Source organism: Pan paniscus, chromosome 1, assembly GCF_029289425.2.
Source record: "Pan paniscus chromosome 1, NHGRI_mPanPan1-v2.0_pri, whole genome shotgun sequence".
NCBI lineage: Eukaryota > Metazoa > Chordata > Mammalia > Primates > Hominidae > Pan > Pan paniscus.
The window spans coordinates 225621375-225645668 of NC_073249.2; the positions used below are offsets into that span (position 1 = coordinate 225621375).

At 53.2% G+C, this 24294-nt stretch overlaps 1 protein-coding gene across 11 annotated transcripts in view; it reads left to right on the forward strand.

Moving 5' to 3' along the window:
• Positions 1-24294, forward strand: part of MMEL1 (membrane metalloendopeptidase like 1) — a 42675-nt gene that overhangs the window by 7190 nt on the left and 11191 nt on the right. For 2 of the 11 annotated variants that reach the window (XM_034953648.3, XM_055099047.2), the window contains 9 exons: positions 13877-13954; positions 14739-14798; positions 16241-16402; positions 16653-16733; positions 18979-19074; positions 19682-19800; positions 20425-20490; positions 21768-21902; positions 22076-22165. In XM_034953648.3, coding sequence (XP_034809539.2) covers positions 13877-13954; positions 14739-14798; positions 16241-16402; positions 16653-16733; positions 18979-19074; positions 19682-19800; positions 20425-20490; positions 21768-21902; positions 22076-22165 — 887 coding nt within the window. Of the gene's footprint in view, positions 1-13876; positions 13955-14738; positions 14799-16240; positions 16403-16652; positions 16734-18978; positions 19075-19681; positions 19826-20424; positions 20491-21767; positions 21903-22075; positions 22166-24294 lie in introns of all 11 variants that reach the window. The other 9 variants (XM_055099049.2, XM_055099054.2, XM_055099042.2 and 6 more) reach the window with 5 other exon arrangements.

The window sequence follows — 24294 nt, forward strand, 5'->3', positions numbered from 1 at the left end:
AGTGCCCCTCGTGTATAAACCTGGTCTGTGAACCCTTCTCTCTTTATCGTACAGTTTAGATCATGAGGAGGCATTATCAGATTGTGGCTAGCACCCAGGCTCACAGTTTTTGACCACTCAGAAAGCTCAATCCACATACCTCTTCCCCAAATTTCTTTGTCACCAATTTTCCAATCATACTTCTTCCAAGTCCCTGACCATCCAGCCAAACCATTGGCTACAGCCCATGAATCGGTACATAATCGCATCGCACATCTGGCCTCTTCTCCTTCCGAGCAAAGTGCACAACAAGGTACGCTGCTTGAAGTTCTGCCCACTGGGAAGATTTCCCTTCACCGCTGTCCTTCATGGATGTCCTGGAAAGGGGCTATAGTGCTGCAGCTGTCCACTTGTGGGTGGTGCCTTCATATCATGCAGAACCATCTGTGAATCAGGCCCTAGTCTTCTCTTCCTCTGTCAACTGGTCATAGGGAACTCCCCATGAGGCTATCGGTGCAGGCTGGAGGAGAGAAGGCAGGGTGGGAGGAAGACCATGGGCATTTGAGCCACTTCCTCATGTAACTTACTTGTGCCTTCAGGACTTGCTTGAGCCCGATCTTGTATATACCACTTCCATTTGATGATGGAATGCCGCTGTGCATGAACCACTTTATGGCTAGATGGGTCAGAAAGCACCCAGTTCATGAGAGGAAGTTCAGGTCGCATGGTGACTTGGTGATCCGTAGTCAAACGTTCACTTTCCACCAAAGCCCAGTAACAGGCCAAGAGCTGTCTCAAAAGGAGAGCAGTTAACTGCAGAAGATAGCAGGGCCCTGCTCCAAAATCCTAGAGGGCTCCGCTGTGATTCACCCACAGGGGCCTGCCAAAGGCTCCAAACAGCATCCCTATCTATCTGCCACTGACACTCCAGGCACCGTTGGATCTGCTGGGTCATACAGCCCAAGTGGCAGAGCAGCTTGCCCAGCAGCCTGGACCTGTTGCAGAGCCTGCTCCTGTTCTGGACCCCACTCGACACTGGCAGCCTTTTGGGTCACTTGATAAATGGGCTGAAGTAACACACCCAGATGAGGAATGTGCTGCCTCCAGAATCCAAATAGGCCCATTAGGCCCGAGACACCTTGTCTCAGATGAAACTTTGGACTCGGAATTTTGAGTTAATGCCGGAATGAGTTCAGACTTTGGGGGACTGTTGGGAAGGCATGATTGGTTTCAAAATGTGAGAAGGACATGAGATTTGGGAGGGGCTGGGGGCAGAATGATATAGTTTGGCTCTGCGTCCCCACCCAATCTCATGTCAAATTGTAATCCTCATGTGTCAGGGGAGAGGCCTGGTGGGATGTGATTGGATCATGGGAGTGGATTTCCCTCTTGAAGTTCTCGTGATAGTGAGTGAGTTCTCACGAGATCTGGTTGTTTGAAAGTGTGCAGCTCCTCCCCCTTCGTGCTCTCTCTCTCCCCTGCTCCACCATGGTGAGACGTGCTTGCGTCCCCTTTGCCTTCTGCCATGATTGTAAGCTTCCTCAGGCGTCCTAGCCACGCTTCCTGTACAGCCTGAGGAACTGGGAGTCAATGAAACCTCTTTTCTTCATAAATTACCCAGTTTCAGGTAGTTCTTTCTAGCAGTGTGATAATGGACGATACAAGTAGAGACTGAGATCAATAGCATTTGCACTGGGCCTGGAACACACTGTTAAGAACGTAAGAGCTATTGCTGTCATTAGTAATATTCTGTATTATTGGCAACATCATCACAATGCACTGCTGTGGGAGGGTCTGAGATACTTCTTTGCAGACTCCAATATTTGTCAAAACATAAAATCAGGAGCCTCATGAATAGTGTTTAAATTTTTACATAATAATACATTGCACCATTTGGTATATGAGTCTTTTTGAAATGGTATATGCAGGACGGTTTCCTAATATACAGACTTAGGTACTACCTCCTCTTCCGTCAGTGCGTGAGTGTGAGGGATTGAATTCCTCTGGTTAGGAGTTAGCTGGCTGGGGGTTCTACTGCTGTTGTTACCCACAGTGCACCTCAGACTCACGTTTCTCCAGCAATGAGCTCCTGTTCCCTGAGCTTAGAGAAGTAAGCCCGGGGACCAGACGGTTCTCTCCTCTTGCCTGCTCCAGCCTTGGCCTTCAGCAGTCTGGATGCCTATGACACAGAGGGCATCCTCCCCATGCCCTGGTCCTTCTGTGAGTGGTGAGTTGCTGTTGCTGGTCAGTACTAGGCTCGGGCTGGAGGTGGGGGCTCTCTGGTGTCGTGGCCCAGTCTCAGGCTTAGGCAGGCCTAGTATACCTGGGGCTGGGGATGCACCTCTTGGCATCCCTACCCCATCCCCATGTCAACCAAGCTTTGCCCTGTGCCTGAGTTGCCCACCCCTCCTCTAGAGGCAGGAGACCACTGCTTGATGTCAGTCTAGGATGCTGGGCCCACAAGGATCTCCTGCCCTTCCATGGGCTGAGGATTTTTACTCCTGACCCTCCTACAGAACAGGGGATTTGCCTGGTTCCTGGGCGTGAAAGGGGTTCCACCTGCCTCAGTGGTTTAAAGCTTTTGCTGCCTGCCAGACGAGTATAGTTTCATGTCTCAGCCAAAGCAGGTCCCTGCCTCCATCCCTGGGCCACCAAGGGAGGCTCTCTCCAGCCTTCTGAGACCTGCCCCAGCCTTTCTCATCGGCATCTGGGAAAGGCCGTGGACAGAACATGGAGTGAGTGAAAACCTCTTCGTGATGGGGGCTCCCGGCTACTCCAAACTCATGTAGCAGCCCACACTGGGCCTGTAAGAATGTGTGAAAAATTTTAGCTGATTTCTTCTGACCCACTTGGAACATCTCTTACTCTCAGGTCTTGACCAAAGTGAAATAATTTACATATCCGGCCTTTCCTTGGAGGGCCTTGTCACTCGGAAATTGTTTACCTGATTGTCTTTGACCTCAGGTCTTGGATGGGCTCCAAAAAGTTGTGCTTTTTGTAGATTCTTTGGCTTTTTCTTGTACGGAAGGAAATGATATTCAGTTGCAACTTTTGATGTCCTCGGCAAAAAGCAGAACTTCTCTACCTTAAATTTTCATGCTTATTTAACTTAAATATTAAAGTAATCAATATCTCTATTATTTCTTCCAAACAATACAAGCATTTAGAACAGTTTAACTCTTCGCACCACTACCCACCCTGTTCACATGTTATTGCCGTTAAGAACTTGGTTTTTTTTTTTTTAGACGGAGTCACTCTGTTGCCAGGCTGGAGTGCAGTGGCGCGATCTCGGCTCACTGCAACTTCTGCCTCCTGGGTTCAAGCGAGTCTCCTGCCTCAGCCTCCTGAGTAGCTGGGACTACAGGTGCGTGCCATCACGCCCAGCTAATTTTTTGTATTTTTAGTAGAGATGGGGTTTCACCATGTTGGCCAGGATGGTCTTGATCTCTTGACCTTGGCCTCCCAAAGTGCTGGGATTACAGGTGTGAGCCACCGTGCCTGGCCTTTTTTTTTTTTTTGAGACAGAGTTTCACTCTTTCACCCAGGCTGGAGCGAAGTGACACTATTTTGGCTCACTGCAACCTTCGCCCCCAGATTCAAGCGATTCTCCTGCCTCAGCCTCCCAAGTAGCTGGGATTACTGGTGACCACCACCACGCCCAAATAATTTTTGTATTTTTAGTAGAGATGGGATTTTGCCATGTTGGCCAGGCTGGTCTCAAACTCCTGACCTCAGGTGATCCACCCGCCTTGGCTTCCCAAAGTGCTGAGATTGCAGACGTGAGCCACCGCGCCCGGCCAAGAATTTGGTTTCTATCTTACTTTTTATCTACCACAGATCAGCAACATTACTATTTAATATGGTCAATGTTAACTCAGATCTTCCCCTATCTTCATGAATTCCATTATTCATCTTTCTTCTTACATCTTGGGCAGTTCTTATTAAATAATTTTTCTTCTTTCTGAAATACATACTTCAGAGTCTCCTACTCAAAGTGTGGCCCACAGACCAGTGGTGTCAGCCATTGCCTGGGAGCCTGTTAGAAATTCAGAAACTCAAGGTCCAACCAAGGCTGCAGGACCAGTGTTGGTATTTCAGCAAGACCCCCAGGTGATTCATCAGCACATTCACGTTAGGGAAGCACTGGTTTAAAACAGTGTTGACCAAACTTGCTTGATAATTGGAATCACCTGGGGAAATTGTTACAAATCCAGACGTTGGGCCCTCCCTCAGTTTGCCTGGGCTACAGTCACAAAATGCTCAGGTGGCTTAAAAACAGAAACATATTTTCTCCTAGTTCTGGAGGCTGTGAAGTCCAAGATCTAGATGCCAACTGAATCAGACCCTCTTGTCAATGACAAGAGTCAAACTCTGTAAAACATTTGCAGAGATTTATTCGGAGCCAAATACGAGTGACCAATGGCCCGTGACACAGCCCCAGGAGGTCCTGAGGATGTGTGCCCTAGGTGGTTAGGCTGCAGTCTGGATTTACACATTTTCGGGAAACATAAGACATCAATCAATACATGTAAGATATGGCTGGGCACAGTGGCTCACACCTGTAATCCCAGCACTTCGGGAGGCCAAGGCAGGCGGATCACCTGAAGTCGGGAGCTCGAGATCAGCCTGACCAACGTGAGAAACCCCATCTCTACTTAAAATACAAAATTAGCCAGGCGTGATGGCGGATGCCTGTAATCCCAGCTACTCGGGAGGCTGAGGCAGGAGAATCACTTGAACCTGAGAGGCGGAGGTTGCAGTGAGCTGAGATCGTGCCATTGCATGATGATGGATGAAACTCCATCTCCAAAACAAAAAAAAATGTGCATTGGTTCAGTCCAGAAAGGTGGGACAACTCCAAGTATGGGCTTCCACATCACAGGTAGATTCAAAGGTTTTCTGATAGCAGTTGGCTGGAAGAGTTTATCTAAAGACTTGGAACCAATAGAAGGGAATGTCTGGGTTAAAATAAGGGGTTGTGGAGACCAAGGTCCTTATTATATAGGTGAAGCCTCCAGGTAGCAGGCTTTGGAGAAAATAGATTGTAGTTCTTATTAGACTTAGTCTGTTCTCTCAGTCTTAAGGTCTCTGGTTTTGTTTGTTTGTTTTTGAGACAGGGTCTCACTCTGTCACTCAGGCTGGAGGGCAGTGGTGCAATCACAGCTCACTGCAGCCTCAACCTCCTGGGCTCAAGTGATCCTCCCACCTCAGCCTCCCAAGTAGCTGGGACCACAGGCACATGCCACCACACCTGGCTAGGTTTTTCTATTTTTTGTAAAGATGAGTCTCTCTGTGTTGCCCAGGCTGGTCTCAAACTCCTGGGCTCGAGCAGTCCTCCTGCCTCAGCCTCCCAAAGTGCTAGGATTATAGGTGTGAGCCATCACGCCTGGCATGTCTCTGTTTTAAGGTGAATGCTGGTCAGCTGTGCCTGAATTCCAATGGGAAGAGGGTATAATGGGGCATGTCCAACCCCCACTTCCCATCATGGCCTGAACTCGTTTTTCAGGTTAACTTTGGAATGCCCTTGGCTGAAGGGAGGGTCCATCAGTCACCTGGAAAATTTAGTTTATTTTTGGTTCATGCTTTCTTCCCACAAGGCCCATGCTTTTTTTTTTTTTTTCATTATTTTATTGTTTAAAAATGTTTTCCCACTTCAATAAGCTGGTCTACCAAATGGCCACCTTCTTGCTGTGTCCTCATGTGGTGGAAAGAGACAGTGAGCTCTGTCATTTCTTCCCCCTCTTATGAGGGCACCAGCCTTACCGGGTTATGCCCCCCGCCAGCCCTGCCCATTGAGCTGATTTTAAACCTCCTCACAGGCCCTATCTCCAAATAGTCACATTAGGGGTTAGGGCTTCAAACCACGAAGTCAGTCCATAACAAGCCCCAAACAGTGAAACCCGGGAATCTTGTAGGGTAAGACCTCTGAATCCCACACGCATTTGAGACCTTGCTTGTGATCAGACAAGTTTGGGGAGCCCTGCTTGAAAATAATCTATCAGCATTAAACTCTTATCTCTTGTCTATGTGAAAATTACTTTATTTAGCGCTCGTCCTTCAGTGATCATTTAATTGGTTAAATGAGTCTGAGCTGTTATTTTCTCTCAATATCTTGAAGGTTTAGCTCTCATGTCTTCTGACTCCCCTTGCTGCTGTTCAGACGTGGCTTCAGAGAAAAGTGCAGTCAGCCTAACTGCCGCTCCTCTATTGGGTGAACAATCTTTTCTCCTTGAGCTATGTTCTCTTTGTCTTGGGTATTCTGAATTGTTGTCATGAGTTGTTTAGCTGTGAAATTATTTGTATTTATTCTGCTGTGGATTTGTTGTGATTCCTGAAGCTGAGCACTGATAACATATATTAATGTTGGAAAATTGTACCCGTTATCTTCCTGGATGGTGTACCTCCCACAATATCCCTTTTCTCTCCTTTTCCATTTTCCACTGCGTATCTGCTCCGTTTTTCCCACTGTCCTCCATGTCTTTCAGCTTTTCTTTCATATTTTCCATCTTGTTGACTTTCTCCTGCATTCTGGGTCAGTTCTTTAGAACTACACTTCATTTCACTAAATCTTCTGTTCTGTTATGTCTGTTGCTTAACTCAGCCTTTTGGGTTTGTAGTTGTTTTTGTTTTTTAAATCTCAACAACTATGTGGTTTTATTTCTAGAATTTACAATGGATCCTTTTTCAAATTGATTTTTTATTGTTCCTTGTTCTTGCTTTTGATTTTTTTTTTTTTTTTTTGATAGAGTCTCACTCTGTCGCCCAGGCTGGAATGCAGTGGCGCGATCTCGGATCCATGCAACCTCTGCCTCCTGGATTCAAGTGATTCTCATGCCTCAGCCTCCTGAGAAGCTGGGATTACAGGTGTCCACCACCATGCCTGGCTAATTTTTGTAATTTTAGTAGAGACGGGGTTTCACCATGTTGGCCAGGCTGGTCTCAAACTCCTGACCTCAAGTGATCTGCCCACCTTGGCCTCCCAAAGTGCTAGGATTACAGGCATGAGCCACCACACCTGGCCTAGTTTTGATTCTTTTTGAAGCATTTCAAACATACTTATGTTATTTTATTTTAGCAATTGGGGTCTTAAAACCCAGCCCAACACTCACTGGCATAAAACAATGATTTATTGTGAGGCACCTCCACTGTTTGCCTGGGGTCATCTGACCTAGGGTGGGCTCAGCTGGGGTGCTCTGTCCACGTAACTTTCATCCTCCTACCAGAGCCCGGCAAGCATTCCTGCACAGATCCCTCTCCTGGCAGTGAAAGAAATCCAAAAGGACAGGTGAAAACATGAAAGCCCTCTTAGGGCCCAGGCTCAGAACTGGAACCCTGTCATTCCCACCTCATTCTGTTGGCCAAAGCAAGTCACTCGGGCCACCCACAGTCAAGAGATATAAGAAAAAAAAAATTTGTCCCTTTTGTGGGAGCAACTATGGAGTCCCATGGCCAAGGCACGGATGCAGAGAAGACTCAGATCCAGGGCCAGTGGTGCCAGCTTCCATATGTTCTGGATCAGATCATTCCTAATTGGCAATCTTTGGGGTTCTGGTTTTGCTGTTTGTTGTCTCTCATTAATGTAAGATTTTCTTTTTAAAAAATGTAAATACATATTCAAATTGGCTTTATCTATGGGGATCCTGTGTTATTGGGCTGAGAAATGTTCCCTCTGGAGAATATGTATTTGTTTTCATCAGGCACCTTAGGACACTACCAGCCTGGAGTTTCTTTAAATTGGCTTCTCGGCGAGAGGTTTCCTTGGCCACACATTTCTGTAAACTCGGCAATGGCATGACAAGCCGTCTGTGATTACACATCCTCCAGGGAGGGCGTTTCTTTCTCCACTCTGTGAAGTTCTTTGTGCCTTTGTTTCTTCTGAAAGAGGGATGGAGAAGAGAGGGAAAAGAAAAAAATGTAAATTATTTACATCAAGATTGTTTTAGTCCATTTGTGTTGCTCTAAAGGAATACCTGAGACTGAGTAACTTACAGAGAAAAGAGGTGGATTTGGCTCATGATTCTGCAGGCTGCACAGGAAGCATGGCTCCCCATCTACTTCAGGCTGTTCCATTCATGGTGGAAGGTAAAGGGGAGCCTGTGCATGCAGGTCATACGGCAAGAGAAAGAGAGAGAAAGAGAGAGAAGAGGTGCCAGGCTCTTTTCAAGCCACTCAGGGGCACCAAGCCATTCATGAAGAATCAGGTCCACAATCCAAACACCTCCCACCAGGCCCCACCCCCAACATTGGGTATCACATTTCAACATGAGAACTTGGTAGGGAAAAATAAACCACATCCAAACCGTGGCAGAGAGGTCTTATTCAAATCAAGGCATTTGGAAAACTTTAGGAAAACAAAACCTTCAGAGGAAATGTCAAAAATAGTTTTTAAAATGTAGAAAGCCTATGTCAAAATGATTGGCATATTACAGAAGTTATTCAAGCAAATATAAAAGAACAAAGAGAAGATCTTGTGTCAACTGAGTATTCAGGAAAGCTGCCCTTTTTGGAATTATGAAAAAGAAAAATCTCCTTTTGGAGAGATCGTTGACTGTGTTTCCTGTGATCATATTTTAGCATTAGGGTAAGATTTTGTTTCTTTTCAGCCATTGTGTCAAAAGGGTCTCACTGTTTTTGCTTTTTCTCTTAGAAGAACAGAGCTGTCGAATGCCAGTATGGGGTCTGGAGGTCCATGCCCTGCCACTCCCCCAAGGAAAGTGACCTTGGGTGTGTGATCTTGCCTCCCCAACAGTTTTCCCAAGAAAAGTAGAGATGAGGAACCTCACAAGCTTCTTTTTTTTTTTTTTTTTTTTTTTTTTTTTTGAGATAGAATCTCGCTCTGTCGCCCAGGCTGGAGTGCAGTGGTGCAATCTCAGCTCACTGCAACCTCCACCCACGGTGTTCAAGTAATTCTCCCACCTCAGCCTCTTGAGTAGATGGGATTACAGGCATGCACCACCACGCCTGACTAATTTTTTAATTTTTAGTAGAGACGGGGTTTTGCCATGTTGGCCAGGCTGGTCTTGAAGTGATCCTGGCCTCAAGTGATCCAGCTTCCTTGTGATGATTAAATGAGGCACTGTAAGTTAAGGGATGACACGGAAAAAACATGCCTAGCTCATCTAATTCCGTTTTGAAAGTGCTGCTCAGGAGCTCACTACATCCTCAGGCAGCCCTTGATCTGCAGCATCTGGTGAATTTCCTTGGGGGTTTCCCCCATCAACAAGGCTACAGGAAATCCTATGTTGGGAATGCCATGGGAGCTGTAGAGGCAGGATGCAGGCATGAAGGAGGCATGAACTCGCCTCTTCAGTTGTCCTAATTTGTTCTGGATACATCTGACTAGATGGGAAACAAATGAATCAGAGGCACTGTTTGGGTCCAGGTCTCCCGTCACACTTTGCTCCCTCTTTACCCTTTCTCAGGCTCATCATTCCTGCCCACCAATCTGGTCTTCCCACTGGTTTCGTGTCCCTTCTGAGTGAAGACCTTTTAGCATTTGTTGTGGGGCACATCCGGTAGAGACACATGTTCTCAGCTTTGGTCTAAAATGTCTTTATTTCACTTTCACTTTTGAAATATGTTTTTGCTGGGTATAGAATTATAAGCTGATAATGTATTATTGTTTTTTTCAAGGACTTAAAGAGCTCATTCCATCATCTTCTGGCCTTCATTCTTTCTGGTGAGAGGTCACTGTCATTCTTACTGTTGTTCCCCTCAATATAATGTGTCTTTTTTTGTCTGCTTTTTTTTTTTTTTTTTTTTTGAGCTAGGGTCTCACTCTGTTGCCCAGGCTGGAGTGCAGTGGCATAATCACAGCTTACTGGAACATCCCCCCTCCCAGACTCAAGCGATCTTCCCACCTCAGCCTCCCAAATAGCTGCAACCACAGGTGTCCACCATCATGCCCAGCTAATTTTTGTTTTGTAATTTTTTTATAGAGGTAAGGTTTCTCCATGTTGCCCAGGCTGGTCTCAACTCCTGGACTCAAGCAATCCACCTACCTCAGCCTCCCAAAGTGCTGGGATTCAGGCATGAGCCACCATGCCCAGCCCCACTGACTGCTTTTAAGTATGTCTTGAAATTCTTAATCCTGAATTTCTCTTTATCTTTAGTCCTCCACAGTTTGACTATGATGCTGCTGGATGGTTTTCTTTGTATTTGCCCAGCTTGGGATACACTGCCCTTCTTGGGGTAGATTTATATCTTTTACCAACTTTAAATATTTATTGGTCAGTATCTCTTCAAAGATTGCTCTCTGAGTCTCTAGTTACATATATGTTAAGCCATTTAACATTGTCCTACAGGTCTGAGATCTTCTGTTCAGGTTTCCTTCCGTAATATTTCAAAAATTTAGAACAATTTTAGATTTACAGAAGCATTGCAAAATAGTACAGAAATCCCTATATACCCCACCCGCAGTCTCCCCTATTATGAACATCTTGCATTAGCCTGATACATTTGCCACAAGTAGTGAACCAATAGTGATAATATTACTATTAACTAAAGTTCACACTCAATTCACATTTCCCCGTTTTCCCTCATGTCCTCTTACCGTCCCAGGGTCATATCCAGAATACCACGTCTTCTCAGGCTCCTCTTGGCTGTGACAGTTTCTCAGACTTTCATTGTTTTCTTGTTTGTGTTTTTGTTTTTTATGATCTTGACAGTCTTGAGGATTACTGATCAGGTGGAATGACCCTCAGTTGGAATTAGCCTAATGGTTTTCTCATGATTAGACTGGGGTAACATGTGTTGAAGAGGAAGGCCGCAAGTCACAGGTGCACACTTTCAATGACTGGACTTATCACTGTTGATGTTAACCTTAATTGCCTGGCTGGAGGTAGTGTCTGGTTTCTGCACTGCAAGTTATTTTTTTCCCTTCTTTTTCATAGTGCAGTCTTTGAAAGGAAGCCACTGTGTGCAGCTCACACCTGAGGAGTGGGGAGTTATGCTCCACATCCTTAGAGGCAGAGTATCTACCTAAAGTATTTGGCATTCTTCTGTATGAGCGATTCATCTATTCTCCCTCATTTATTTATTTACTCAATGATTTGTAGATATTTATTTTACACTTTGCATTATAATCCACTGCTATATTGCATTGCTCAAATTGTTCTAACTCTGGCCATTGGGAGTTGTCAGTTGCTTCTATGACCCTCTGATGTATCCCCATTATCGTGAATTTGGGGTGAGTTTTTTGGGGGAAAGCACTTTTTTACTTTTTGACATTTCAACATGCTCCAAGCTCATCTCGTATGTTTCCTACCCCAGTTGTATAATCAACCATTTTTCTAAGGAGCCCTGGCTTCTTTTATCGGATAATGGTATCAAAAACCAACAGCTTCTAGGATAATGTGGTGTCTGAAAAACAAACAGAAACCAAGAGCTGGGTCCTATTCTTTGCTTATTGCTACGCCTCGGTTGGTGTTGCTTCTAGTCTAGCTCACCTGGCAGAGCAAAGGAATATGTACGTATATATGAACCCATCTAGATACTCATATCTATAAATATTTATATATGCAACCATCTGCATCTATATTAAGCTAAAAATGAGTTCACACTGTTGTCTCCAACTCTACTCCACCACCACATGGACCATTCTGACTTCCTCCTTTCCTTGTCTGTAACTTCTCACTGCAGCAGCAATAAGCCCAGCCACCTGCTATCCACTTACTTTTTCCATTCCAATGTACATGTGCAGTGGTTTCAGAATTCAGCTGGGATCCCATGAAGGACAACTTTATCAACTAGAGTACAGCGCTTATGTACAGCTTCCTTTGCTTTAGTCTCATAGACTCTACTCATTTCTAAAGTTACTTAGGTCAACACTTTATTCCCCTATCCATTTCAGTGAGATTATTTTATACATTTGTCTTGAGTCTCATTCTGTGTTTCATCCTGGGATTCCCCTGACAGTCTAAATAATTTTTTAACTTTGCATACAATAAGGTTTACTCTTTGTGCTATAACATTCTGTGGGTTTTGACAAATGGGTTCACCATTCACCACCACAGTATCGTACAGAATAGTTGCCCTGCCAAATGCATTCACTATTTGTCATTTTTTGTCCCCAAAACTCCCTTGTTCTTCACCTATTCAACCTCTTCAACATCCATTTTCCCAAACTCCTGGCAACTACTATTTAACATCTCTCGTCTCTAAAGTTTTGTTTTTCCAGAATGTCACATAATTGGAATCAGACAGTATGTAGCTCATAGTTTTTTGGTTTTTTGTTTTTGTTTTTGTTTTTTTTGAGACAGGGTCTCACTCTGTCTCCCAGGCTGGAGTGCAGTGGTGCAATTTCAGCTCACTGCAGCCTCAACCTCCTGGGCTCAAGCAGTCCTCCCACCTCAGCCTCCCAAGTAGCTGGAACTACAGACGTATGCCGCCATGCTTGAATGGCCTTGCCAGGTGCATGTGCCCCTCCTCATGCTTTGACTCCAAAGGCAATGCAGCCACAGGCCTCTCCTCTCCTGGGAAGGCCTCATTCCTCCCTGGAATTTGACTCATGCTGGTTTCTCTATGTCCTCAGCTCTCGTGGGTTTCTAAAAGTGCCCATGCTGTAGCTTCTCCAGCTTGCTCTCCTGGCTAGGGTGGGGGCCACAGTCAATTTCAACTTTCTGCATCCTAATCAGAAGCAGAAAGCCCTTGACCTCCTTGTCACCACTTTGGTCAGAGGTGATGTCCCTCGAATCCACTCTTTTGCTGAGGTGAGGCCCTCTGGAGTCCACAGTCCAGTCTCTGGTCCATAGGCTCTGGGTTACTGCAATTGGCAAACACCACAGGGCAGCCATGCCTTCCGCTCGCGCTCACCACCTCCTTTCCGTTGCTGGCCTGGGGGATTCCTTTGCTCTGAAGCTCAGCCTTGCCCTTCAGCACTTTACCTCGGTATATGCAGCATGCGGCACTTTCTCCCTGTTTCCACCGGGCAGGGGGCTCCTTGAGGGCTGGGCCCTGTTAGGCTCACATCTGAACTCCAGCATCTGGCCTGGCTCACAGTCATCATCCAGTGTTGGACTAATGGCTTTTTGAATGGCCAGGCCCCCAAGGAGCTGATATTTTTGTGGCTTCTAGCACCCTCTCTGCAGTCTCTGCCCAGGGCTAGGCCAGGTTCCAGGCCTGCCAACAGCCCTGACCTGAACGAGCCCTGTTCCCTCCTTCCATTCATCCTCTGTGTGCCTCACTGCTGGGGAAATTCGGCCACAAGCCAGGTCTGAGGGTAGCCAGGCCTGGCTTGTCACCTCTCTGGACCTGGGGTCCCCTCTTCTCTCCATCCCACCCTCCTCTCCCACACATCTCTCCAGGCAGTTGACAGCCATCCCAGGAGCCCCCGATGCTGACCAGGCAGGCCCCTCCCAGCAGGCAGTAGAGAGATGGAGGGAGGGTGGCTTGGCACCTTCAGCAGACAGTGAGGGTGGAGGGGCTAGGGACAAGGGTCATTAGTGGGAAGCCACCCTCTCTGAAAAGGCCCTGTCCCTCTAAAGAGCCTGCCCTGTGGGACTCCAGGAGCGTGCCACCTTGTGTGGGCCTTGTCAGGGTCAGGAAGATCCTGAGGTAGAGGAGGCTGTCAGGAAGAGAAAGGTCTCACCTCAGGACCCCTCTAGGCCCTGGCACATCGGGGACCTTGGGGTGGGTGGAGGGAGAATTAAAGGGTGGGGCTGGCAAGGCAGGGCAAACCGCCCCCTATTCAAGCCCAGCAGGAGACAGATTGAAGCCGGCCCCTGCAATGAACTCTGTGGATCTCCTGTCTCGCTGCCCTGGGGACCAGCCCTCACTACAGGGGTAGGGCTGCAGCACCCAGCACTGTGGGAAGATGGCGTGCTGACCCAGGGAGGCCCCCAGCACCCCAGGGAGCTGCAGGCAGGAGGCCGCAGCTGAGCGCTGTGTTTCTCCCCAGGGAAGCAGCTGCCACGCCTTGCTAGCCGGCTGTGCTTCTTACAGGAGGAGAGGACCTTTGTAAAACGAAAACCCCGAGGTAGCCTTTGCCTTCCCTTCCAAAACAGCCCCAGGCAGGTGGGCGCCGGCTTCCCAAGGTGGGGGGACTCCGTGGAGGGGCAGGGGCTGGGTTCTGCCCAACCCTCATGTGCCGGAGGAGGGCCATGGGGAGAGGACAGTGGCAGGGACCCCAGCTGGGTGCACCTGCTGGACGCAGGAGGCTTACTGGCACTGTGGACACTCCACACCTGCTCCTGCGTGGCCTCGGCACATTCAATTCCACCAGCTGGCACAGGGGTGGGGCAGGCCAGGGCAGGGCATGCAGAGAGGGGCAGCAAGGCAGGCTGCCTGGAGGAGCTGGCCCTGGCAGCAGGTGAGAGTGAGCTGGGCAGAAGGCAGGAGGGCAGAATGGCCAGCTTCAGCCCTTGGGGCCTGGGGCAGCTGTGGGAGTACATGGAGGCAGAGGGTGTAAAGGGGCTCCCAGGTCCCTGCAGGGGTCAAGAACAAAGAACAAAGCTCACTATCACTGAAGGCCTCAGGCCTGGGCCACCTGGGGAGGACTTGGGCTGTCAGGCTGGACCACCCATGGGGATGGAAGATGGGGTGGAGGGCCACACCCCACCCCCACCAGCCTATGCTTTGGTTACCCTGGCCTTGCCCTACTGGCTTCAGCCCATGCTCCACCCACCCTGACTTGCCCCGCCCACCCCAGTCTATGCCCATCCCCATGCCACACCCACCAGAACTTGCCCCGCCCACACCCACTCCAGTCCTGCCCCACCCTCTCCGTGGCTCCAGGTGCTCAGGCTGCTCCTTGCCCGCAGGGATCCCAGAGGCCCAAGAGGTGAGCGAGGTCTGCACCACCCCTGGCTGCGTGATGGCAGGTAAGCCCCGCCCCCTTGCCGTCCACAGCCTGCCCAAGGGCTGGGGGCTCCCGGCTGACACTGACGCAGGCCCCGCCCAAGGCCCAGGGAAGCAACTCCAAGACACGGCGGGCGGTGGAGCCGGGTGGGCCGGACTCGGACTCGCTGTGGAGCGGGCGGAGCTGGTGTTTCTGGCATCTGGCACCCGCTGGGCCCCCAGTCCCCAGCCTCCAGCAGCCAGGCCCTGCAGCAACAGCATCCCGTCCCAAGAACCCCAGCGGCTTTTGTCCACATTTATAGAAAGAAAGGTTCAATGAATAGCCACTTTCTTACTTCAAATTTTCTCCCAGGCATTTGTCTTAAAATTGGGGGTCAGGTACCGCTATTTGCAGATGACAAAAACTGTTAACATGCTGTGAAAGCGCCAATAGTGGAGAAGCTCTGGACTGTGGCTTTTCTGCCCGTGCTGGGGGCTGGGGGGCCTGTGGACACGCCTTCCGTGAGGTCCCCAGCCCCAGAGGTGGAGTGGCCAAGACCATGTCGGACAGAATTTGAGGGACGGTTCTTGGTCGGGGGGTGCAGCCCAGCTACCCCAGTTGAAAGCGTTCAGTGGGAAGCCTGGGTCTCCCCTGTCCTGTGCACATTCGGGGTTCCTGGGGCAAAGCCAACCCCTCTAGCAGAATACAAACCCCCATGGTGGTAAGAGTCGTCCCTCCCTCTGGGGACCAAGCACACTGATGAGTGAGGGGGCAGGGGGCAGAGTCAGAACAGAAAGGCCCTGGCGGACAGCCAGGAGCTGGGCCCGGCTTACAGGGCAGGGTCACCAGCTGAGCACCTCCTGTGAGCTGGCACCATCTCAGCCATCGCCTCAGCCTGCAAGTCAGACCGCTGGTGTTCCTGGATTCACAGACAAGGAAATGAGTCTCGGAGGGTTTGGGGTTCAAGATCATGTGGGTAATAAGTGAAAACCCAGCCAACTCATGCCTGAATTCCCAGCAACTCTGGAGGCCGAGGTGGACCACTTGAGCCCAGGAGTTCCAGACCAGCCTGGGCAACACAGCGAGACCCTGTTCTAAAATAAATTTTTTAAAAAGGCATTCGGGAGAGGTGACACACATCTGTGATCCCAGCTACTCAGGAGGCTGAAGTGGGAGGATTGCTTAAGCCCAGGAGTTCAAGTAAGCTGTGATCACACCACTGCACTCCAGCCTGGGCAACAGAGTGAGACCCTGTCTCTAAAAATAAATGAGTGAAAACCCTAGCACTGAATCCAGGTCGGGGGATTCCCTCTCTGCAGCTCAGAGAGGGTGGTTAACCCTCCCTGGGCACACAGCTGCGACTGGATGGACAGCAGCCCCTTCCCGAGGGACCAGGCTGTGTCTTGGACCGGGAGACAGGCTTCTGGGCTGTCCACAACTCTCTCTGTCTCCCCTCTCCCTGCTCCACACCATGGGGACGAGCAGCCGCCAGGATCCTCCAGAACATGGACCCGACCACGGAACCGTGTGACGACTTCTACCAGTTTGCATGCGGAGGCTGGCTGCGGCGCCACGTGATCCCCGAGACCAACTCAAGATACAGCATCTTTGACGCCCTCCGCGACGAGCTAGAGATCATCCTCAAAGGTGGCAGAGCACGGCCGGGGGCGCAGTGGGGTGACGCCGAACAGGACAGCACCGGGCCAGGAGTTGGTCCTGGCTGTGTCTCGCCCCTGTTTGTGCTTCCTCCTTGGTCCGGTGGGCGCAGAGGAGAGGGAATAAAGACCCAGCAGCTGGGGGGCCGCCTCTCGCCGAGCACTGCAGGGGGTGTAGAGACCTGTGACCTGGCCCCTGCAGCCTCGTCAGGCCTCTGTCCAACCTTTTCCTGTGCCCACAGCGGTGCTGGAGAATTCGACTGCCAAGGCCCGGCCGGCTGTGGAGAAGGCCAGGACGCTGTACCGCTCCTGCATGAACCAGAGTGAGTGGGGGCTGTCAGGAAGGGGCCGAGGCAGGGGACGGGGGCGGGCTGCCCCTGCCAGGGCCTAGCGCAGCCCCAGGACCCCATGGCTGCCCCTAGGGTAGGAGTGGGTGCCTTTAGGACTCATGCCAGAGGGTCTATGTGCTGTGTCCCGCTCCCAGCCACAGGGTCCAGGCTCGCAGTAATGCCAGCTGCCCTGCGGCCTCACTCACACCCCAACCCCAGCACAGGCCACACGTTCCAGGCTGCAGGAAGACTGTGTGTGTGTGTGTGTGTGTGTGTATTATATGTATATGAGTATGTGTATATACATGCATGCATATTATACATTTATGTGCATATGTGTGTTGTGTGTATATGTATGTATATTGTGTATGTATATGTGTATATGCGTATGTGTATATATGTATATGTGTGCATGCATGTATCTATATGTTACATGTGGTTTGTGCATGTGTACATGTGGGTACATGTGTTGTGTATGCATGTATGTGTATTGTTATGTATATGTGTATATGTATATGCATGCAGTGTGTACATATGTGTGTGCATTGTGTGCACGTGTGTTACGTGCATGTCACATGTGTATTGTGTATAGTGTATATGTGTATTATGTGCACATGCATGTATGTGTATATGTGTGTATTCTATGGGTGTGTCGTGTGTGCATATATGTATGTTGTGTTTGCATGTATGTGTGTTATGTGTATATGTGTGTACTGTATATATGTGTGCTGTGTGTACTTGTGTACATATGTGTGTATGTGTATGTGTGTATATGTGTGTATGTGTGTGTATATGTGTTATGTGTGTATACATGTTGTGTGTGTGCTGTATGTGTGTCATATGTGCGTGTGTGTGCATGTGGATGTATGTGGATGTGTGTGTGTGGTGTGGGGGGCAGATTATCCGTGTTTCAGTTCCCATTAAAGGAATTCACGTGCTTGGAGCACCCCCGGCCCAGCACCGTTTAACTCCTCCACTTGGGGGTCTGCAGGCCCAACCTGTGGTTGTGGCTGCTGTAGAGACAGCTCCCCCGCTGAGCACCAGGGTTCAGAGCTGGCTGTTTTGCCCAGGGGGTCTCGTGGAGCCTCCGCCTGACTGTGGAACTCGCTGGGACCCTGGCTTTAGGGGGCGTCTCTGTGAGACCCCTGCTTGGGTGCACTGGGCTTATCTCCTCCCCGTGGAAACAGAAGGCCGGGCCCCCATTCTGGGCAATACCCCCAGCTGGAGACGACTTCCTGTGTCCTCGCCTTTACTTAATTTTTGGCCTGAGAGGCTGAATATACAAAGGGCAGGGGCCAGACCATGTGGAAAACTGGAACGCAACTCAGGACCGGCAGCCCAGCCCGGAACCCAGCCCTTTATCCCCAGTGGGCAGCCCAGGAGGTCAGACGGCGCTCCCCACGGCATCCGGCCCCAAACAGCCGGGGCCTGCCTCATCACCGGCAGCCTCCCCTGGAATGTCTGTCCCTGCCTCCAGCGTAGGACCCTAGCCAAGCCCAGAGGAGGCCGGTCTCTAGTGAGCCCGCCACAGCCTCCCCAGGCCAGCAGCCCCCACTCGGCCCACTCGGGCCTCCCCTCTTCCACTAGGAAGCCCTGCTGCTCCCTGCAGGCCTTTGACCTGACGGGGCACCTGCCATGCTGTGCCAGCACTGAAGCCTTCACTTTGCCCTGTGGGTGGTCTTCACTTATTCCCACAGTGACTCTCTCCGCATCCCCACCTTTACCTAATCTTCGACTGCAGGAGCCCTGCTTGTCGGGGCCCCACCATGCTGAGCCGAGACACAGGACACACACAGGCCCCAGGGCTCCCCTGCCTACCCCGCGCCCCCTCCCAGCCCACCCACCACTGCCTGAGTCCTCGCCGAGGCTTGGCCTGCGCCCAGAGCCTCCTCTCCTCTCCCAGGCTCCTCGCCTGCTGGCCGGCTCCCAGGCCCCAGGGGCTGCCTCCCATCATCCTCTTTGTCCCCCGGGGCTCATGTGCTTTTCTCAGCCCCCAGGTCTCCTTTCACGCCCGTGTCCAGTCTCAGCCTCCGCCTCCTGCGCTGCAGAGCTGCCAAGATGCTGACCTGTGACGGGAGGGTGCAGGTGTAAAGGCCCAGAGGCTGGGAGGCCGCCTCTCGCGGAGCACTGCAGGGGCTGTGGGGACCTGTGACGCCGGCCAACGGCGCCCCCACAGTTCTGTGTCGTGGCACGTGAGCCACAGGGAGGCTGGGAGAGTGACCACTGTGTCCCTTCTCAGGTGTGATAGAGAAGCGAGGCTCTCAGCCCCTGCTGGACATCTTGGAGGTGGTGGGAGGCTGGCCGGTGGCGACGGACAGGTGGAACGAGACCGTAGGTAAGGCCGGGCCTGGCAGCAGCCTCACAGACAGACAAAGGAGGACCAGGGCCAGGGCTCCTTCGGTCCCAGGCCTTCCAGGAGGGGACCCCACCCCCACCCCCAGCTGCCTGCTCTCAGGAGCCCCAAGAGGCCCAACCCAGCCGGGGCAACCTCAGGGTCCTGGGAGGTGGTTTAGGTTCCATGCTGGGGAGTTGGTGCCCCGTGGCCAGTCCCATCCAGCCCTGCAGAGGGGTGCCCCTCCTCAGCCCCTAGGAGCGCTCCACGCTCAGGCCCCAGCCAGGCTCAGGCCAGGCCCTGGCCCCAGGGCTCCCCACTCTGAGCATGTGCTCCATTCCCCCGGGGGCAGGAGTGGCACCTCACGTGGCTGGCAGCCCTGACAACCCCATGCTGCGCCCAACCCCCTCCGGTCACCTGGGGGCCCGCCTGTGGCTCCTGGGCTGTTAGGGAAAGTGTCTCCCAGATCCCCCAGCCCCTAAGGCGCACAGGTGAGCTCCCCACCCTATGACCCCCTAGTTCCTGGCTCCGGAGGCCAGATTCACCGACAAGGGGCCGGGCTGGGGCCCCAGGGCCCGCCAGTCTCCAGTGCGGGGCGCTGCCTCCCCAGGACTCGAGTGGGAGCTGGAGCGGCAGCTGGCGCTGATGAACTCACAGTTCAACAGGCGCGTCCTCATCGACCTCTTCATCTGGAATGACGACCAGAACTCCAGCCGGCACATCATCTACGTACGAGCCGCGCCGGTGGGCAGGGGTAGGCAGGGTCCCCAAGCCTGGCTGGGGGCTCTCGCAGCACAGCAGAAGGATGGGCCAGGCCGACGGGGAGCTCCGGGGTCTCCTGGGACCTGGGCTCCTGGCTCCTGTCCACGTCCGTGGGCCCGGGAACGAGCTGCTGCTGCTGGAGTTTCTGTTGGGCCTCCTGGCCGAGCTGGTGGCCACAGTAGAACCCGGCTCTGGTCAGAGGGCTGGGGGCTCCTGAACAGCGGGGCTGGAACCGGGGCAGGAGGCCTGACCTCAGGAAGCCACTGCTGGCCACGGGCTGGAGGCCAAAGAGAAACACACGAAACAAATACACGCCCCACTCTGGGGGAGCGGCAGGTGCTGCGAGGCCCGGGGCAGCCTGAACCCCTCCCCACCCCACCCCCGCCACCCTCTCCAGTCCAGCCCAGCGCCCCCACCATCACTCAGGGCAGGGTCTGGGCTCCCGGGTCCGGCACAAGCTCCACCACCAGCTCCTGGGCAGAGCACGTGTGCACGGGGCACAGTCCTGGGGGGAGGCGGCTGCAGCCTGCCTCAGCCAGGCTGTGGGGACCCCGGGCCCCTTGCCCAGGGTCACACCTTCTGTGTTTCCAGATAGACCAGCCCACCTTGGGCATGCCCTCCCGAGATTACTACTTCAACGGCGGCCGCAACCGGAAGGTGGGTGGGTCCTCACCGCAATACCAGATGACCCCCCCCATCACCCCCTACCGCGTGGTCTGGCCTTCCCGTTGCCCACCTGACCTTCCCTCCCCGAAGCTGGTGTTAGTGAGCACCTGTGGAGGTTGAGCCTGGCACTGAGGGTGGTGGGTGCAGACGCAACCTATTGCTTGCCACCATCCTGGGGGACGTTCCCTCAACATCTGGGCCAGGCCTGGGGACAAGCTCAGCTCAGCAGCAGCCCCGTGGGGCAGAACTGTCATCCCCCTCCCGTCAGTACAGACCCAGGCTCTGCAGCACCGGATTCCCAGGAGGGCCCCTGGAGATCTGAGCGCAGGCAGCCGGGCCCCGAGCCTGCTCCATCTCAAGGGGCTGTCAAGAGAGGGGAGGGATGAGGACCCCCACTGTGGACAAGGGGACCTTGAGGCTGGCAGGCCCAGGGCTAGCCCAGGGTGCAGGGAAGGGTGGGGAAGGACAGGGAGCAGGTGAGGAGGGCAAGGCATCCAGCACCAGGGCAGAGATGAACAGGCATGAGGCATGAATGCCCCAGAGGGCCAGACACAATCCAGGGGGCCTCCTGGTGGAGGTGGGCTATGAACTAGACTTTGAAGGATGACCAAGCCCAGAGGAAGGGCCGTGTGGCCAAAGGTGGAGCAGTGGGGCTGAGAGAACCACGCCAGAGCAGGAGGGACTGGAGTGTCTCAAAAGTGCCATGTCTGGCCATGTGTTCAGACCAGGCAGCTATGGGCTGAGCCTGGCCAGAGCATTGGCCTGCACTGGGGAAGCCCTGCCCAGCGCGAGGAAGGCAGCTCCCTGAGGAGCAAACTTCCTCAGGATCCAACTCCGGACACTCAGGCCAGGGAGCACCTGGGTAGGGAGGCCCAAATTAGCCCTGGCACCCACCACCCCGTCACCCACCACCCTGGCACCCACAGCCCCAGCAGGCCCAAGTTAGCCCTGGCACCCCAAGCCCAGCACCCCAACCCCAGCACCGACAGCCCCGGCACCCACCTGTGCAAACCCTTATAGGCAGCCACACAGTTTAAGCCCTGAGCAGCCCTGCAGACTAGGTACCCCGTCCAGTGGCTCGGGCACAGGTCACGCGTCTGAGACGCTCCCACTCGGCACTCTGTGTGCCCGAGAGCCTGCTGGTCAAGGTGGGTGGACACGCATTAGGGGCTTCCCCATGTCCTACGCCCACCCCACCCCCACAGAGAACTCCCTGGGGGCCATGGTGGCCGAGGCCACCCAGCTCTGCCCGGCGTCCTTTGGCCCAGGTGCGGGAAGCCTACCTGCAGTTCATGGTGTCAGTGGCCACGATGCTGCGGGAGGATGCAAACCTGCCCAGGGACAGCTGCCTGGTGCAGGAGGACATGGCGCAGGTGCTGGAGCTGGAGACACAGCTGGCCAAGGTAAGGGGGCCAGGGTGGGTGGGGAGCGGGCAGGGAGTGGGCTGGGAGCCCCAGGCGGTGTGGCTGGCCAAGGTGAGGGGGTGCTAGGTGGGCCGGTAGCAGGCAGGGAGTGGGCCAGGAGCCCCAGGGGGCATCCTGGCCACCCGCCCGTGTGACCGCTATCCCCGGCACAGGCCACGGTTCCCCAGGAGGAGAGACATGACGTCATCGCCTTGTACCACCGGATGGGACTGGAGGAGCTGCAAAGCCAGTTTGGCCTGAAGGTGAGGCCACACCGCACAGGAGGCCAGCACTGGCCGGGTGGAGACTCATGGGGGACGTGGAAGCGGCCCTCTGAGAGGGCACGTTGCCTGGCATTTAAGCTCAGAAACATTCCCCATCCCCGAGCAGGGAGACCCTGTACCTGATCACCCAAACTTGCTGCAGAGCAGCACCAGCACGATTACTAATGTCACCGGGACAGCAGTGCCAACTGTGCCATCCTGGAACAGAGTCACCCATCTGTGCGGTGCTGTGATGGTCCCAGTCTTCTGAGCAGGAAACCGAGGCCTCAGGGGGCTGCTGATGTGTGGGGGGTACAGGGTCCCACCCAGGGCTCTCAGACCCCAAGTCCCGCTCAGAACCTTAGCAGGGTGCTTCCTCCCACTCCTGCCTGCCCTGAGGGTAGCAGTTCCCCCTGGCCACACCCTCAGGCGCTCCCCTCCCCAGTGCCCAGGCCAGGCACCGCCCTGTGCTTTGAGGTGGGGGCTGGAGAGGAGCAGCCCAGCCTGGGAAGGGGCAAGTCCCCCACTCCCTCAGCCAACTCTCACCCTGCTGGAGCAGCCGGCCTTCTCCAGGGCCTCCTCCCCCAGGAGGCGCAGGCATGCAGCTTCGGCAAAGGGTGCCCAAGTCAGTGGGGGGAGGGCAAGGGCAGAAGGGGGTCCAAAGCCCCTGCCCCCTCAGCCAGAGTATGTCCCTGAGCGTCTGGAGCCACAGCTCTTGCCAAGGGCAAGACAGAGAGACTCTGGGGAGAGCCTCGCCCCAGGGCACCTAGTGCCTTGGAAGGCTGGTGGTCCCTAGATCGGTTCTGGTCCCCAGGGCTGGCCTGTGGGGACACACCTTCCCCAACACCCCGCCACCCGGAACACGTGCAGTGGGGCCAGGCTCTGCTCTGGCACTGGGCTTTATCCCCTTCCCAAACAAAGGCCTATCTCGATCGAGGTTCCGGTGCGGGAGAGGGACAGGAAAGCGGAGTGACCTCTAAAAAGTGTCAGAAAGCCAGAAAGGGGGCAGGATGAGCTCAGCCAGGACAGCAGACAAGAGGTAAAGCCTTGCAGAGAACCCAGGGCCATGGCCGTCCAGGGCCAGTGTGGCTCACACAGCAGTTCCCCAAGAGTCTGGGGCAGGGACTCCCAGCTAATGAGCGCTGGGGCTAGAGAGAGATGGAGTAGGAAGTAAAGCGGGGGACGCCGTGTCCGACCTCGGGGGCCACTTGAAAGTCTCAGACTCTGCCCGAGAGGAGTGGGGGTATGACAGGACGTGACCTGGTTCACAAGTAAGAGTGAGTGAAGGGGACGGGGCAGGTGGCAGAGAAGCCAATCAGAGGCTGCCACGCAGCCCAGGCAAGAGATGGCAGCTCTGCCAAGGGGGGTGCCCGTGGTGGAGGTGGCTTTGGGGTTGATTTTGGAAGTGGAGCCAACAGGGTTTGCAAAAGGACTAAATATGGAAGTGAGAGAGCTCAGATGGCCTGAGGTTGCCGTGGAGACATCACAGCGGCAGGTTCAGGGGAGCATCCAGGAGCCCAGGGTTTGGGGACATTTGGTTTACAATGCATTTATGATGTTCAGAATCACCCCAAAGTGAACACGTCCACACAACCACCCCTCAGATCAAGACTTACGTGACCACCGACATCCCAGAAGCCCCCACATGCCCCTGCCTAGCCCCTGTGCCCACCTCCTTCCCTGGAGAAGAGACCCTGACTTCTCCCTGGAGGGAGGCCAGTCCCTGACGTGGCCTCTAGATTGCTGAGTGGCCTCTGACTCTAAGAACATGCGACAACTCGGGTCCCACTGTGCTGTCTCTGGGCCTTTTCTGAGTGATGTTGTCATGCCCATGCCTGTGTGTGCCTGTGGCAGGCAAGTGGGTGGGAGTGGAATTGCTGGGTGGAAGCACACACATCTGTTCAACAGTAACAGGCACTGTCTTTCCCCAGAATTATCCAGGGATGTGCGCTCCCCAACAGCGGCTGGTGCCACACCCTCGCCCGTGCTGGGTGGTGTCCGTTCTCACCTTAGCCATTTCTGCACCTGTGTAGTGGGGTTTCATCTGGGTTCAATGTGACTTTCCCCAAGGGCGGATGAGGTTAAACGCCATCTCCTGTCAATTGGCCAATGCCATTCCCTTTTGTGGA